The 17420-nt window shown below is 43.8% G+C and overlaps 1 protein-coding gene across 9 annotated transcripts in view; it reads right to left on the reverse strand.

Moving 5' to 3' along the window:
* The window catches only part of XYLB (xylulokinase), a 114746-nt gene that overhangs the window by 82906 nt on the left and 14420 nt on the right, over nt 1–17420 (reverse strand). For all 9 annotated transcript variants that reach the window (XM_079946881.1, XM_079946884.1, XM_079946878.1 and 6 more), the window contains 2 exons: nt 13202–13274; nt 50–168 (listed from right to left, as the gene is read on the reverse strand). In XM_079946881.1, coding sequence (XP_079803007.1) covers nt 50–168; nt 13202–13274 — 192 coding nt within the window. The remainder of the gene's footprint in view (nt 1–49; nt 169–13201; nt 13275–17420) is intronic.

The following is a 17420-nucleotide window of genomic DNA, read 5'->3' on the forward strand; positions in this document are numbered from 1 at the left end:
GACACAGGCGTTAATCCTCCACTGTCATGTTTGTCACAGCAGTACATACCAGTACTTTGCTAGATGGTACAGGATGGCCCAACCTTTTCCCTAATCCAGGTGCACAAGCATCAAGACAGGCCGGACTCCATACTTTCTCATGGATTTGCAGTAAGTTCATGCCAGAACCTGAGAAAGGAAGCAGCTGTTTGTTTTTTTTCCTAGGAGCCAAAAGTGTGGGTGCCACTACTGTGAAGGCTCTGCACCCTGCAGATCTCAGCTGGCTGGACAAGGGGGTGCTCCCCTGGTGATCAAGCAAACAAAACGTAGTTCCCATTCCCCACAGGCTCACAATATATACCAGATAGACAAACTGGGTGGGTGGGGTGTGTGGAGAATTTGATGTGAAAGAAGTCAGCTGGAAGTAGTGCAGCAAGTAAACAGAGGCAAGGGCAGTTCAGAAAGAGATTTGCATCTTGAAGAGAGCATGCCTGCCACCCCAAACCTTCCACAGATTAAACATTTGTTCATTCATAACACATCTATGCTCAGGCAGTGGCGTAGCGTGGGTTGTCAGCACCCGGGGCAAGGCAAGTAATTTGCGCCCCCTAACCCGTGGATTTGCACACCCTAACCCTAACCCCCAGATGTTGCGCCCGGTGTGGCCGGCCCCCCCTGCACCCCCCACGCTACGCCACTGTGCTCAGGCCAATGGTCATGCCCTGAGCACATTGCAATGATTCCCTTTGTAATAGCTTGTCCCACACTTGCTTCTGAAAGAAGAGGGCATTTGAAAACTTAATAAAGGTAAAGGTAAAGGGACCCGTGACCATTAGGTCCAGTCGTGACCGACTCTGGGGTTGCGGCACTCATCTCGCTTTATTGGCCAAGGGAACCGGCTTACAGCTTCTGGGTCATGTGGCCAGCATGACTAAGCCGCTTCTGGCAAACCAGAGCAGCGCGCGAAAACACCGTTTACCTTCCTGCCGGAGCGGTACCTATTTATCTACTTGCACTTTGATGTGCTTTCGAACTGCTAGGTTGGCAGGAGCAAGGACCGAGCAACGCGAGCTCACCCCGTCGTGGGGATTCGAACTGCCGACCTTCTGATTGGCAAGTCCTAGGCTCTGTGGTTTAACCCACAGTGCCACCCTTAATAGCCGACGTTTAAAACACTAAAAAGAATGTTTAAGAACACTCAGTATGAAAACAGGCCTGTGGTTACACTTGGTACAGAGCAGCTGAAACTCAGAAAGTCGCAGCATCGCCCCAGAAAAGGCCATCTCTCGCACCCATCCTTGAAATCTCCCCATGCATCACTGGAGACCTAGGAGGAGCAAGGTCCTTTCTGTGGTGATGCCACAATTCTGGAATGTTCTTTCCCACTGAAATCTGTCAGGCACCCTCTTTTTGTTTCTTTTGCCAGAAACTAAAGACACATATTTAAACAAGCTTTTAATGTGTAACACCTAGTTTTATTGATGCCAGTTTTAATGAGTAACATCTTTTATTCTTGTCGCTGTGAGTTTTTTTAAGTGTTGGTTGTATTGTATGTTCCCTATCATCACTTACAGTAATTATTCATTGCACTGAGATATATATGAATTATTATTATTATTATTATTATTATTATTATCATCCTCATCCTCATCAGGGCATTTAGCAGCGTTCACTATCTAGACATGTTGTGGAGGTAAGGATGTAACTATAGCTGAGCATTCAAACAGCATTTTCAGGTGCATGCATTAACTCAGGGATCTTCTGTAGTATTTTGGCCCTTCTGGCTTGCCATACCAAGAGCCAACTGAGCCAACGTTCAGAAGCTATGCTTTTAGTTTCAGTTCTGCATTACAGGCTACAACCTGGTGTGTGGTTTTCTCCACCACAAACCCTTCTGTATTAAAGATGCTTTTGTTATGCATCTTTTCTGTGAATATTTTTTGCATAATTTCCATGACATTTTACTGTTTACTAAGCATCCACCTTGATTTGTTTGCGCAAAATTTGCACAAAGATTGTTGTACAATGTCACTGTTTGCTGAGCATTCATTCTGATTTGTTTGCAGATATTATATGACATCACCCAGTGACACCGCCATCTCACATTATCCTGTGTGTACTTTCACAGAATCATAGAATTGTAGAGTTGAAAGGCACCCTGAGGGAATGTCAATTAAAGCATGCATGGCAGATGGCCATCCAACCTCTGCTTTAAAACCTCCAAGAATCCACCACCTTTCAAGGGAGTCTATTCCACTGTCAAACAGCTCTCACCCTCAGAAAGTTCTTCATGGTGCTTTTTTAAAGAGCAGGTCTGTCACAAAAGAGCACCAAATTCACTTGATATTGCACAACGTAAATTTGTCAGCTTACGATCAGATCGTATCCACAAAAAGTGACAGTCTGGAAGCAGCCTCAGGAATCAAGATGCGTCCACCACCCACACAGATATGTTGTGTACATGCTAACGAAAAGATGTAAGGCGGCAAGCAAACATTTTCCCAAAAGACAAAACGGGTAGTGGTTTTCCAGCAATTCGGAGTAGAGGCTAGCACAGGCGTACCCAAACTCAGCCGTCCAGATGTTTGGTGACTACAACTCCCATCATCCTTAGCTAACAGGACCAGTGGTCAGAGATGGTGGGAATTGTAGTCCCAAAACAGCACCCTGAGCAGCTCACATCATACATGGCAGAGAAGACTCAAGTGTTCTCTCTTGCTTTTGTGCCTTTTCTCTTCCTGTCTTTTTAAAAAGAGTGCAAATTCACCTCTTGCACTTCTGTCAATGCTCTCTCTTTTCCCTCCCTACTCTGCTTTACTTCCTTTTTCAGCTTCAATTAAGTTGTTATGTACTGAGTTGAATAGGATCCAAACTGCAGCAGTCTGATTGGTCCTAGAACAATAGGATTCAGAATGCAGCAGTCTGATTGGTCCTAGAACAATAGGATCCAAATTGCAGCAGTCTGATTGGTCCTAGAACAATAGGATTCAGAATGCAGCAGTCTGATTGGTCCTAGAACAATGCAGCAGTATGATTAGTTGGCAGGAACCACCCAAGCATGCTCCAGATAGAAGTGAATCCACAACCTGATTGGCTTACAGTAGAATTCCAGAATTAGCCAATCATGTGCAGCCCATTGTGTAAATAATGTATATAAAGCAGATACTTTGAGGGGACTTGCATTCATTCCTCCTCACCACTATGAGCTGAATAAGTAAAGGTAAAGGTACGCCTGCCCGTACGGGCCAGTCTTGACAGACTCTGGGGTTGTGCGCCCATCTCACTTAAGAGGCCAGGGGCCAGCGCTGTCCGGAGACACTTCCGGGTCACGTGGCCAGCGTGACAAAGCTGCATCTGGCAAGCCAGAGCCGCACACGGAAACGCCGTTTACCTTCCCGCTGGTAAGCGGTCCCTATTTATCTACTTGCACCCGGAGGTGCTTTCAAACTGCTAGGTTGGCAGGCGCTGGGACCGAGCAGCGGGAGCGCACCCCGCCGCAGGGATTCGAACCGCCGACCTTTCGATTGGCAAGTCCTAGGCGCTGAGGCTTTAACCCACCGCGCCACCTGCGTCCCTATGAGCTGAATAAAGAGCATGAAATCACTTTGCGACTCTGAGTATATTTCACAAGTTATTCTCTCTCTCCCTCTCTCTCTCTCTCTCTCTTGTCTCACCCAGCTATTGGCAAGCCTTTCCTTTTAGGTGTTTCTTTGTTCTGATCTCTTCCAAGGTGTAGAGGGAAAGCTAGCAGGACTGTGATTCCCTGAGGCTTATTTCCATCCCACTCTCACCCCTTCCTCTCTTTCTCTCCCACTCTCTTTATAAATAGAGAGGCACTAAATCTGCTCTTCTTCTGGGACCCTGCCAGTTCTCCAGTTGCTACTGGAGGAAGAAGACATTGAAGCATGCTGCCAACTGGCATGAGGCTGAACTGGCTCCCTTGCTGCGGACCAGGAAGCAATTAGTGGGCTGGCATCGTTCCATGGGCACTCGCTTTAGTTGAAAACCAGGACTTGAAGAACACACGGATATGAACACTGCTCAGACCAGAGAGGTGCCACAGAGGTACCAGTTATTTCACAGAAGCTATACTCTTGCATTTGAGCCTGTTGTTGTTGTTTAGTCATGTCCAACTCTTTGTGACCCCATGGACCAGAGCACGCCAGGCACTCCTGTCTTCCACTGCCTCCCGCAGTTTGGTCAAACTCATGTTGGTAGCTTCAAGAACACTATCCAACTTCTTTCCCAACATCAGGGTCTTTTCCAAGGAGTCTTCTCTTCCCATGAGGTGGCCAAAGTATTAGAGCCTCAGCTTCAGGATCTGTCCTTCCAGTGAGCACTCAGGGCTGATTTCCTTAAGGATGGATAGGTTTGTTCTTCTTGCAGTCCATGGGACTCTCAAGAGTCTCCTCCAGCACCAGAATTCAAAAGCATCAATTCTTCGGCAATCAGCCTTCTTTATGGTCCAGCTCTCATTTCCATACATCACTACTGGGAAAACCATAGCTTTAACTATACGGACATGAGCCTAGGCCACTCCAGTTTAGTGAAAAACATCCAACATTTAAAATCTGTTATCTAACATCACCTAAAAGATACCAAGTGCAGCACACAGTTTAAAACCAACAAGGCCGGACTTTAGGCTTGCATGATCTTCTTTATGCACTAGTACCCTGATATCCACCAACAGGAACCAAGTACGATACATGGCCTGGGCCTACTCACATCCATCCAGCACTCTGACGCCAAAACTATTCATCTCTCTTGCCTTCTCCTTCAAAACTATTAATGGCCTTGCCTTTTCTTTCTTTAACTCTTTGGGCTTATTTCCAGATCCCATTCTTGAATTTCCAACCCTCAATTCTTTTTCTTTTTTTAAAGGTAAGTTTAAATGGTAACAGAAGGGGAAACATGCAGATAATATTCTATCTATGCAGTTTCAGTTGCTCAGATGGAAGTCAAGTATTCCTGTGTTCTAGCTACTGAATGCAAAAGGGAAGCAACTGGAAAGGTCGTTACATATTGAAAATCAAAATTATTTCACTCATTAGAAAACTTTGTAAACATATTCAACTACTCGTGCTTAGGTTTTGTTGCTCAGTGTACCCTTCCCCCTACAAAATAATTATATGGGTATGAACCAGACACATATTCTGTTCAATTTAGGTTGCTGTTGTTGTTTCCATTTCTATTTGGTGGGGGGGCGGGGTTAATTTTAAAAAAAAAACACTGTAAAGATTTGCCATTTGCATAAAGGCCAAGAATTGACAGATTAATGTATTCAATGAGCAACTGCAGTTTTAAAGCAACATATGGCGATTTTCAGATGAAATCCCTGACTTTTCTGAACCCTGAGAAACATTTAATCAGAACTCTCTTGTGCCACTTTGCAAAAGGGCAAGATAGCTCCAATCTTTAAACTCCATCTGTGCATGATTCTCTAATCTCCTCTGTACAAAGCACATCGTCTAAACCAACGAAACCAGTAAAACCAGTCCACTAATGCTTGCATTGCAGACGTAAGATTATTTATTCAGTATGCCCAGTAATTTAATACATCTCAACAGTGCTTGTAACCCCATGAACTATACAGCTAGCTGGATGGTAAACTAAACCATCAGCCAAAGAAAATTAGGTTCCGTCATCTGGATTGCAAAACTATCTGTAGATCAACTTTCCCAGCCTCTTCATCCAGAATTAATGACTTCTAATAACGACGACCGTCCAGTAAATCATGACCCATTAACACACTTTGGTATGTATTGTCAGTGTTTTCAGCCCAGAGAATGAGAAAGGCGATGCACTCTGTGTTGGGCTACTATTGAGGTTGGTCTGGATGTGGCTACTCCTTTTCTGTGGAACTGTACTTTCCAGAAACAATTGAAGACATTTTTGTTCTTTTCCCGCTAGTGCTAGGTGAAAAGGTGTTCATTTTGTGTTATGTGTAAATCTATACAGCTGCTATTGCAGCTGTTCTTAAGGATGCTTCTGTAAATTGCTTTGGGAGATATAAGTGGAAAGCGATTCACAAATTAAATAGCAACAGCACAGGAGATACCTTTTATTGGACCAATGTTTTTTAATAAGCATTTTATATTGTAAACCGCCTTGTTTTCTTCAGATGAAGCTGGGCAAAGAAATACTAATAGTAATAGTAATAGTAATAGTAATAATAATTACTACTACTACTACAGCTTGCAAAGTGCTATCAGGTTGCAACCTGGAGAGTATATATTTCCATATCCCAATAAAAAAATGAAGCAACTGTGGCTGCTACATCATATTCCCACCCGCATACACATACCCCAGACTTGCAACATATAAGGCCCTACACAGCTCAGCACCAGGTTATTTGGGAGACGACCATATCCTTTAGATCAGGGGTCAGCAACCTTTTTCAGCGTGGGCCGGTCCACCGTCCCTCAGACCATATGGTGGACCGGACTATATTTTGGAAAAAAATAATGAACAAATTCCTATGTCCCGCAAATAACCCAGAGATGCATTTTAAATAAAAGGACACATTCTACTCATGTAAAAACACGCTGATTCCTGGACCGTCCGTGGGCCAGATTGAGAAGACGATTGGGCTGCATCCGGCCCACAGGCCTTAGGTTGCCTACCCTGCTTTAGATACCCAATAGATTGCTGTGGTCTGCAGAAGAGCTTCTCCTGCAAGTGCCAAAAATCTCAGAATTTTACTTTACATCAACTTAGTAAAGGTAAAGGTACCCCTGCCCGTATGGGCCAGTCTTGACAGACTCTGGGGTTGTGCGCCCATCTCACTCAAGAGGCCGGGGGCCAGCGCTGTCCGGAGACACTTCCGGGTCACGTGGCCAGCGTGACATCGCTGCTCTGGTGAGCCAGAGCCGCACACGGAAACGCCGTTTACCTTCCCGCTAGTAAGCGGTCCCTATTTATCTACTTGCACCCGGGGGTGCTTTCGAACTGCTAGGTTGGCAGGCGCTGGGACCAAGCAGCAGGAGCGCACCCTGCCACGGGGATTCGAACCGCCGACCTATCGATCGGCAAGCCCTAGGCGCTGAGGCTTTTACCCACAGTGCCACCCGCGTCCTGCATCAACTTAGAGCAGGGCTTTTAGTGTGGCTGCTCCAGTTCTGTTCAATAACTTTCCTGTCAAGATATGCCTGGCGTCCACTATCTGAACTTTCTGGAAACCACTGAAGACTTTTTTTTTTGTTCTGAAAGGCTTTCCCCCCCAGCTGGGTAAATGGGACTTTGTCATGATGGGAATTTACAGGCAACTGTATAAATTATTATGATTATTATGATTATTATGATTGTCAGTCCTCTTTGATCCCGAGTTGGAGGAACATCCAGGTTGAACTGCATTTAAAAAAATCGAAAGAACTTGAGCACCAGGTTATTTTGCTTACGGAAAGCAATGAGACCACATCTCGGTGGGACTATACCCACGGAGTATGGAAGCTTGCTTGTGCCCATTCAGAAAGGACTGGTGAGGACTTTGCCCACACATTGTTCTGTTTTACAATCTGCTCTTATCTATACAGAGCGATATTGCTTGAGAGAGACAGGAAGATAAAGAAAGAGACATTCATTAAGCAGCAATGTAAAGAACGGTGCTGCCCCATAGATCCACATCAAGTGCATTCAATCACTTACAGTTCTTTGGTCTACTACTCTGAATAGATACAAAACTAGCAATGAATAGCAGCGCGCTCTCTCTCAGGTCGTGGTTCAATGACAAATGCAAAGAAGCAGCAATGCTTAGATGAAAAGTGGGGTCAATACGGAGATGAATAGAGAGGCTCACTAAGTGGTTACAGCAGCTCACTTCAAAGCTCAAAGTGGCCAAGCAACACAACTGACATTTTTAGGGAATATACAAACGTTGGCACAGTATTAACCAGGTACGCAAAAAGATCTTTCCTAAATGCACAAAGAAGTTCAAGGCTGACAAAGAAATCATCCTCATTTGTCCTTTATGCTACAAAGATTGACGCTACACGGCTCTTTTCTCTGGAATTGCCATCCTCTCAAGATTGTTGACTTCCAATGCTTTATGTATCACCCTCCTGGTTTTTTTCCAGCTCAGATCAGATTTCTGGCAATTTTTGTCCTAAAATGCTATTGCAGCTCCAGCCTCTCTAGTGCGAACAGACAAAGCCATGTTAAGGCCCTCATGCCTTTACACCCTTTCCTCTTTGCAGGCTCTGGCCATTTTATTACTTCCTGTTGATACTGGTTGAGGAATTAGTAAGTAACCTTTGAACAATCTTTCTTATGATTGCCCCATGTCAGTTTCTATTCCTGCAGGGGGCGATGGGAGTCTTTAATTACAGTCGTACCTTGGCTTTCGAGCAGCTTAGTTCACAAACAACTCAGACCTCGAATGTCGCTGTTAGGTGTGTGTGGTTGCTCAAGAGCGAACAGGCAAGACCCCCACTGGTCTCTTCAAGGCTTTATTATCGGTGTTGTGTATTGAAGTTCTCACCCTGGCCACCAGGAGTATCATGTATATAGTTTTCACTCAGGTCCACGTCAGTTACTTTAGGCAGGAAACCCTGGGTTGTTGTTGCTACAATGTTGACAGCCGGTTGCCTATAAAAGCAGGCTTTGCTGTTCAGTTCTGTTCCAGCTTACAAATAAAGAGCTGCTTTGAAGAATCGCTGTGTCGTCTGATATGTTCACCCACAACTTAACACTGGCGACGAAGGTGGGATTGATGGACATCATAGCACAGCCAGACGCGGCCACCCTCTGAAATGAGCTGAATCACGGAGCTGAAACACTGAGCGAAATCACGGAGCAGAACCAATTCAGAGCTGACCGTTCTGGCTAGAGCACTGTGCTCCATCCATCGCCTCCACGTCGGCATCGGAACCGTGGCTTCACTCGTGCCTCTACCACCGTTTGCCCCAGCCTCTGAATCATGGGACTCCTACCTCGCTCGGTTCGACTGCTACCTCCAAGCATATGAGCTGACAAGAGGGTCTGTAGAGCAGAGGCAGGGCCTCTTCCTCAGCCTTTGTGGCCCCGAAGTGTTCGTGACGGCCCGAGCATTGGTTGCGCCTCTAGCAGTCCAGGCAGAGCCGTGGGACATGATTCAAGAGAAGCGCCGCAACCACTATGCGCCAAAGCCATCCAAGATTGCTGCCCGCCATGCATTCTACCACCGGAACCAGGCAGAGGGGGAGTCAATTAACAACTACACCACCGCCCTCCGACAAGCTGCAATGCACTGTGAGTTCCGAGACTTAGACGATGCCCTGATGGATCGAATCATCTGTGGGGTCCGGGACATCTGTCTGCAATGGCATCTCCTTGCCAAGCCAGACCTCACGCTGCAGAAAGCCATTGAGGAGGCCGTGGCCTCAGAAGCTGCTGAACTCTCCACCCAGGAAATCCGCAAGGCCAGTAGCCCGTATTTAAAAGACTATGTTCACTGGACAAACTGTACATGTAAAGCTGTATGGTGAATAGGGTCAATTAATATGCTTATGTGCCTTACTGAAACCAATAAGGGTATTGCTGTATGTAATGGAACCACTGTGATTGTAACTAATGCCTTATCTCAGTGGGGAGGGGTGTTATGTATTGAAGTTCTCACCCTGGCTACCAGGAGTATCATGTATATAGTTTTCACTCAGGTCCACGTCAGTTACTTTAGGCGGGAAACCCTGGGTTGTTATTGCTACAATGTTGACAGCCGGTTGCCTATAAAAGCAGGCCGGCTGAGCTGTTTGCTGTTCAGTTTTGTTCCAGCTTACAAATTAAGAGCTGCTTTGAAGAATCGCTATGTCGTCTGATATGTTCACCCACAACTTAACAATCGGTACAAAAACATTCACAGCACAGAACATCTCAATTCCATGTCTTGCTCAGTCACTAGCAGAATCTGGGAGTGGGCAGTCCTTAAACTTTCCCCAGCAGAGTAGTCTTTAGACCCCCATCCTACGTCTCCCCTCTCTGCGAGTAAACCGACTGCGCAGAGATGGCGTGGGCAGAGGGGGACCTGCCTCCCCCCCGCTTTGTTCATGCTTTGTGCTGTGGCTCTCCCTTGCATCATCCGAGCCCTGCACCCCTTCCCCACTGGAGGAGTGGCTTCCCTCCTCTGCAGAGGAAGTGCTGCTTCTCACAATCTTTGGAGGCTCCCTGTAACCCAACTGCCCTTCCACCTCTCGCCTCTGAGCTGATGGCAGTTCCCTGACAGTCGCAAACCTGGAAGTAGGTGTTCCCGTTTGCGAACTTTGCCTCGGAAGCCGACCATCCGGCGCGGCTTGGTTTTCGAACATTTCGGAAGTTGAACGGACTTCCAGAACGCATTATGTTCGAAAACCAATGTAAGACTGTACAGGCTTCATCTTATTATCCCCTCTCCGACAAAAAAATCTCTTCACAATTTGAAAAACAAAGGAAAGAGGAAGAAATTTATCAAGCTGCCTCAAGAAAGCCTCAGTCCAGCTGCTGAGAGGATGAGGAACCTAGGGAAGGAAATTGTTCAGTCTGTTTTCTACAATTTGGCATTCCTGAACCTGCTTAAGATCAAAAACACAACTATCAATCGGATTGCAGACTTCTCCAGATTCTACAGAATCAGTCCCCAAAACTGCATATATTTTACATTTAAAATGCAGATAAAATACATATTTTAGGGGTGGAGGAATTTTGTTGCAAGATGTTTATTTTATTGAAAGAGTGCAAACGAAATGTGTGCAATTTAAATAGTTTTTTGTGTGCTTTCTTTCAGAAAGTGTGCAAAAAATGGAATGGAACCCAGACTTTATGAATGGGTGCAAGCAAGACTAACACAGAATAGACTTAGGATGCTCCATCCATCCTTAGAGAGGCACCAGGCATGGAGGCTGGTCTTCTGCGCCATTGCCCCATTGCTTTGGCTATTGGTAAATGTAAGTATTTTCATTCTGTGTTCTGCTGCTTAAGTGCAAGAAAGCATTTGCAACTTAAATTATTAGAAATAGGCTATTAGCACAGTAGAAAAAGAGCTGCTTTTGGACACGAAGAGCTAGGTCAAATAACTACTCCATGGATTTTATGACTTATGCAAGTCACTATCTATGAAAGTAAGACGTCTCTGTGGTGAGAGTGAAATTTAGGCATCTCCATGGTGCGAGCAGAATGGCTGTTTTCAAAAGTTTTAGTGTTTTATCACTTGTAAAGGGTGATACATCAAATGACACATTTAAATTGTTTAGTCTCAAGTTTCTCACTTAAAAACAAAACCCCACACAGTATAAATGGAAATCATTTGTCATTCCAATATAGTTTTTGGCACATTTAAAAAAATCAATCAACAAAGTGCAAAACATTTTACAGGAAGAGATTTGTGCCTCCTGGAACTGGAACATCATCCTAGATTTGCTTTTCTGACACACACACTTTCTGATGGAGCTTATTGGATTTTTTTTTAAAGGATCTGTTCTACTGGAGGGCTAAACAACTGGACTGAGTATCTTTATAGCCTGTACAACCCAAATATTATAAACCAAGGAGAAATGAAGAAGGGGATCATTATTCGAACAATGTGTTATCTCTGAAGAAAAACATGAGAAAGACCATGCAAAATGCAAGTCGCTGAGGGCCAGTTACATGTTATATCCATATGAAGGCTGCTTCATATGGCTCCATATGGCACAGGTCGCCGTGCCCATTTGTTTGCAGCTGTATGCTACATCGGCAGACGCAATCGTCTGCCAATTTTTTAAGAGTTCAGGAGAACACCAGGGGATGGAACGCTCCCTTCCCTTCAATTACTTTCCACCATTCTCCTCTCTTGTGCAATACCTTGAACCATGGTTAACTATTGTAATGGTCGCAGTGTGAACCATGGTTAATGGTATCCATGATTCACACAGAGCAAACTCTACTTTAGAGGAAGTCTGGCTTGCATTAAACACAGATAACTTTGGTGTCACAGTCACTCTAAGAAGGGAAGTGTGGAGAGGATAGAAAGGAGCAGGGATGGAGAACCTTTATTCTGTGAACTGCCCTGACATCTTATGATGAAGGGCGGTTGTGGCATTTGCCTCCTAGGTGGGTCATAAGGAAAGGGTTAAATGAGTGTGAAGTGATTGGCCAGTGGGAACCCAAGGGAAGGAGTTAGAGTTGTGTGAAAGTCAGCTGAGAGTTGGGAGTTGGAGAAGGAAGAGGGAGGATAAGTCTGTGGGTTGGTTGAGTTGTGTTGTGAGAGAGTGAGAGAAACTGATAGGAGGAGTCAGATAGACAGTTGGGATAATCAGTTAGCAGTTATTAGGAAAGGTATAAGCCGGTATAGGAACTAAGCTTAAGAAACTGACAAGAAAAATTATCTGAAACCATAAACTTGTTCAGGCTTATAAAATAAACTTGCTTATTTGGTTTAATGTTAACAACTGTCTGGACTCTGTGTGTACCCGAGAGAAACGGCTTGGTGGCAGAGGGAAAGCAATCACAGTGGTGGCACAGGGATCAATAGACCATCAAACGTCCGGGGACCCTGTGTGATCTCCACAGCGGTATATAACATCGGCATAGCAACCCCCACTTTTTAAAAGAGATGTTGAGATTTTTTTAGGAAGGGAAGTTTTTAATGTGTGACATTTTAATGTATTTTTAATCTTTGTTGGAAGCTGCCCAGAGTGGCTGGGGAAACTCAGCCAGATGGGTGGGGTACAAATAATAAATTATTATTATTATTATTATTATTATTATTATTATTATTAGGTCACCCAAAGTTGTTGGGCTTTTTGGGGAACAGCACCAAAACTTCCTTAGCTGGCTTAGCCCATGATGCCCTGCACCCCACCTCGTGGTTAAATAATAATAACCTTTGGCTCTCCAGATAATGCTGGACTCTCTTCATTCCCAGCATGGCCAATAGTCAAGGATGATGGGAACTGGAGTCCAACAATATGCAGAAGATCGCACGCTCCCTCCTTCTGATCTAGACAGTCTCCAAGCAAGATAGGCTTTCCCAAGGCTACCCAATTGATGACTGAGCAGGAAGTAAATCCTAGGCTCCCAATTTCAAATCTGATGTTTGATCTGCTTTACCAGAAGCACTATTGCTCTATTCATGCCGTATTTCTGGTATGAAAACTTTTTATGGAAAACTTCTTTCATTCACAAGGAAGTAGGTGAGCCTGCTGGTCCATTTATTCACTCCCAGTGGTCAGGAGAGACCTTTTGACTCAGGTTGAGCACATTAAACGGCCAACAAACAAGGCTAGAAGTCACTTACCATCACTGTAATCAATGGGAGCATAAGCCCCTAGGAAAAGGGAGGCTGCAAAACTGCTGACCAAAGAGATCCTCTGGAAGAGAAAAGGGAAATGAGAAAGTGGACGCAAAATACATTCGTTTTGATTTACAAACAGATCAAGGGCTCATTCCAATTTTTTTTAAAAAAAGCATTTTTAAAGTTCCACTTTCAATGGAAGAGTTAGACAGATACTAAAAAAGTCTTCTTATGGGTGCTGAACTTCGCAAAGAGTGGCTTTGGTCCAAGTATACAAGGGCAATAGGGTTCTGGGAGTCACCTCTGCAGATATACTAGGGGGGCAAAACAACAAAATGCAAGTAGGGTGAAAAATCAGGATTTATCCCCCAAAACATAACAAATTCAGGGAAGGCAGATCAAAGCTCAATAAAGCATACACTTTGCCTGCAGGTGGTCTAAGGCAGTGTTTCCCAACCTTGGGCCTCCAGCTGTTTTTGAACTACAATTCCCATCATCCCTGACCACTGGTCTTGCTAGCTAGGGATGATGGGAGTTGTAGTCCAAAAACAGCTGGAGGCCCAAGGTTGGGAAACACTGGTCTAAGGGGTCAACTCTTGGTATTTCCAGTAAAAGCAAAGAGGTAGTGAGTGGCCCAGGAGACCTCTCTCTGACCAGAAACCTGAAAATGGTGCCAAACTATGCTGAATAGCAGCCTGAGCAAGTATAAGGCAGCTTCTTCATTTCCTTATACAGTGGTACCTTGGGATGCGAACAGGATCCATTCCGGAGCCCCGTTCGCATACTGAACAGAACGTAAGACACGACAGCGCGTCTGCGCAGGTCGCGTTTTGCCGCTTCCGCGCATGCGCGTGACGTCATTTTGACTGTCTGCACATGCGCGAGTGGCGAAACCCAGAAGTAACGCGCTCCGTTACTTCCAGGTCGCCGCGGAGCGCAACCTGAAAGCGCTCAATCTGAAGCGTATTTATCCCGAGGTATGACTGTATACAGTATACCATATAGATTATAGGTAGGCAAACTAAGGCCCAGGGGTCGGATCCAGCCCAATCACCTTCTAAATCTGGCCCGCCCACGGTCCAGAAATCAGCATGTTTTTACATGAGTTGAATGTGTCCTTTTATTTAAAATGCATCTCTGGGTTATTTGTGGGGCCTGCCTGCCTGGTGTTTTTACATGAGTAGAATGTGTGCTTTTATTTAAAATGCATCTCTGGGTTATTTGTGGGGCATAGGAATTTGTTCATATTTATTTCCCCAAAAATATAGTCCAGCCCCCCATAAGGACAGAGGACCAGCCCCCTGCTGAAAAAGTTTGCTGACCCCTGATATAGATACTGAACCCTGTGGGCACAGCTGTAGGCCAAAGGTGGATGCAAAGGCACCAACTTTTCTTCTGCACTTGCAAGGAATCAGTCCTTCAGTTTCGCAGCATCTGCACTTTGGTTTTACTGTTTTCAGCGCCTGCCAAAGCCTCTCCTGCTCCAGCATGCCTGCCCACACATGTAATTGTGACATGTATTTTAATATGCAACTTTATTTTATAATGTATATTTTAAAAACTGATTATTTTGTTTTTTGAGGGGAAACATAGGCTACCTAACTAACATCTGATTTCACTGGTAATTTTAATGAATATTTTATGTAGACTGCTTAGACAGTTTGATGATTAAGCAGCATAAAAAGTCTCCTGTGCATTTATCAACTGTACTTTTCTGCCGTTTGAAGCTTAACAGTTATGGAAATACCCAGGCCTTTAGCCTTTTAAAGCCGGGGGGGTGTTATTATGGCTGTTATTATGATTTCATTATTGATGCTCCGTAAAATGTTTTATATGTTATACACCACCCTGGGATCTTTTGATGAAGGACAGTATATCGATCAAATAAATAACTTGTGAATATCAGGTGAATTCTTAACTTGTTAGGATACACAGTTGGCATCCCTAAGTTTGGGTGCAATCCTTCCAGCACCCAGTAAAAAATAATATAAAAATATTTGTTTGGACAAGCATTTAAAATTGCCGCAAGTTGATTTTATTGACTACATTCATTGCATAATTATTATTTTTTTAAAAAAAAAGTAGGTTATGCTTAAAATTCTACAAGGCAGGCTTAGGCAGTATGTGGACCGAGAACTCCCAGAAGTGCAAGCTGGATTTTGAAGAGGCAAAGGAACCAGAGACCAAATTGCAAACATGTGCTGGATTATGGAGAAAGCTAGAGAGTTCCAGAGAAACATCTACTTCTGCTTCATTGACTATGCAAAAGCATTTGACTGTGTCGACCACAGCAAACTATGGCAAGTCTTAAAGAAATGGGAGTGCCTGATCACCTCATCTGTCTCCTGAGAAATCTCTATGTGGAACAAGAAGCTACAGTTAGAACTGGATATGGAATAACTGATTGGTTCAAAATTGGGAAAGGATTATGACAAGGCTGTATATTGTCTCCCTGCTTATTTAACTTATATGCAGAATTCATCATGCGAAAGGTTGGACTGGATGAATCCCAAGCGTACTTATGGCAGGGGAAGAGGAAGCACAAGGGTTTCGCATCACACATCTTCAAAGGCCCTTTAATGGAAGTTTGGGAGAGGAACAGATTTTTACTAGAACCTAAAGTACCACACTGGCTATCCCCATTGGAGGTTATGAGCGTCAAAAAAGTAAACATGAGAGGTGATTGGATAACTTACGAACAACTGTTAACAAAAGTAGGGGGGACATGGAAACTGAAACCGTATGACCAGGTTAAAGAAAAAGTTTATGATTGGCTACACTATTTCCAAATAAACGAAATGTTTAGACAAGATGTTAAAGAGAGAGGATATGTGGACAAAGAATCTAAATTCCAGACTGAAATAATAAACAATGATTATAAAATTCTTTCTAAAATGTACAATCTGCTATTAGAGTATAACCTGATAGATGAGGAAGTGAAGTCGGTGATGATTCACTGGGCAAGGGACATCGGCCATAACATATACTATGAAGAATGGGAGAAACTCTGGAAAAAAAATCTTAAATTCACAGCTTGCATAACATTAAAAGAGAACCTCATGAAGATGTTCTACCGTTGGTATATAACACCTGCAAAATTAGCAAAAATATACAAAACTTGCAATAAATGCTGGAAATGCAGGGAAAAAGAGGGATCCTTCTTCCACATGTGGTGGGACTGCAGAAAGGTCAAAGGTTTTTGGGAAAGTGTATATAATGAAATGAAGAGTATATTAAGATATAACTTTGGGAAAAAACCGGAGGCTTTTCTGTTAGGACTAGCAGGAAGTGATATAAAGAACAATGACGGTAAATTCTTCCAATATGCAACAACGGCCGCAAGGGTCCTATTGGCTCAAAATTGGAAACAACAGAACATACCGACGCTTGAGGAATGGAGAGCAAAACTACTAGAATACGTGGAGATGGACAGATTGACGGGGAAAATTAGATATTTAAAAGACCAAAGGTTCATTGAGGACTGGGGGAAATTCGTGGAATATCTGGAAAATATAAGTGAGGGTCAGATAACGCTAGTCGGGTTTAAAAAGGCTCTGTGAAAAGGTTGGAATATTGTCTAAAGAGAAAAAGAAGGAAAGAGAAAATATAATGTCAATATAAGCTAGGATTTGTGTGAATTTGTTAAATAAGGGTATGGATGATTCGAGGGGAAGCTGAAGGAAGTCTCAAAGAGAGAAATCTGTGACAATAAGGTGTAAACTGCTTTATTTTTGTTTGTTTGTTATGATTTAAAAAAACAATAAAAATTATGATAGCAAAAAAAAAAAAAAAAATCCCAAGCAGGAATTAAGATTGCCGGAAGAAATACCAACAACCTCAGATATGCTGATGACACAACCTTGATGGCAGAAAGTGAGGTGGAATTAAAGAGCCTTTTAATGAGAGTGAAAGAGGAGAGAACAGAACATGGCCTGAAGCTCAACATCAGGAAAACTAAGATCACGGCTACTGGTCCCATCACCTCCTGGCAAATGGAAGGGGAAGAAATGGAGACAGTAAGAGATTTTACTTTCTTGGGTTCCATGATCACTGCAGATGATGACAGCAGTCATGAAATTAACAGACGCCTGCTCCTTGGGAGAAAAACAATGACAAACCTAGACAGCATCTTAAAAAGCAGAGACATCACCTTGCCAACAAAGGTCCATATAGTTAAAGCTATGCTTTTCCCAGTAGTGATGTATAGAAGTGAGAGCTGGAC

The sequence above is a fragment of the Podarcis cretensis genome, assembly GCF_951804945.1.
Source record: "Podarcis cretensis genome assembly, chromosome: 12".
NCBI lineage: Eukaryota > Metazoa > Chordata > Lepidosauria > Squamata > Lacertidae > Podarcis > Podarcis cretensis.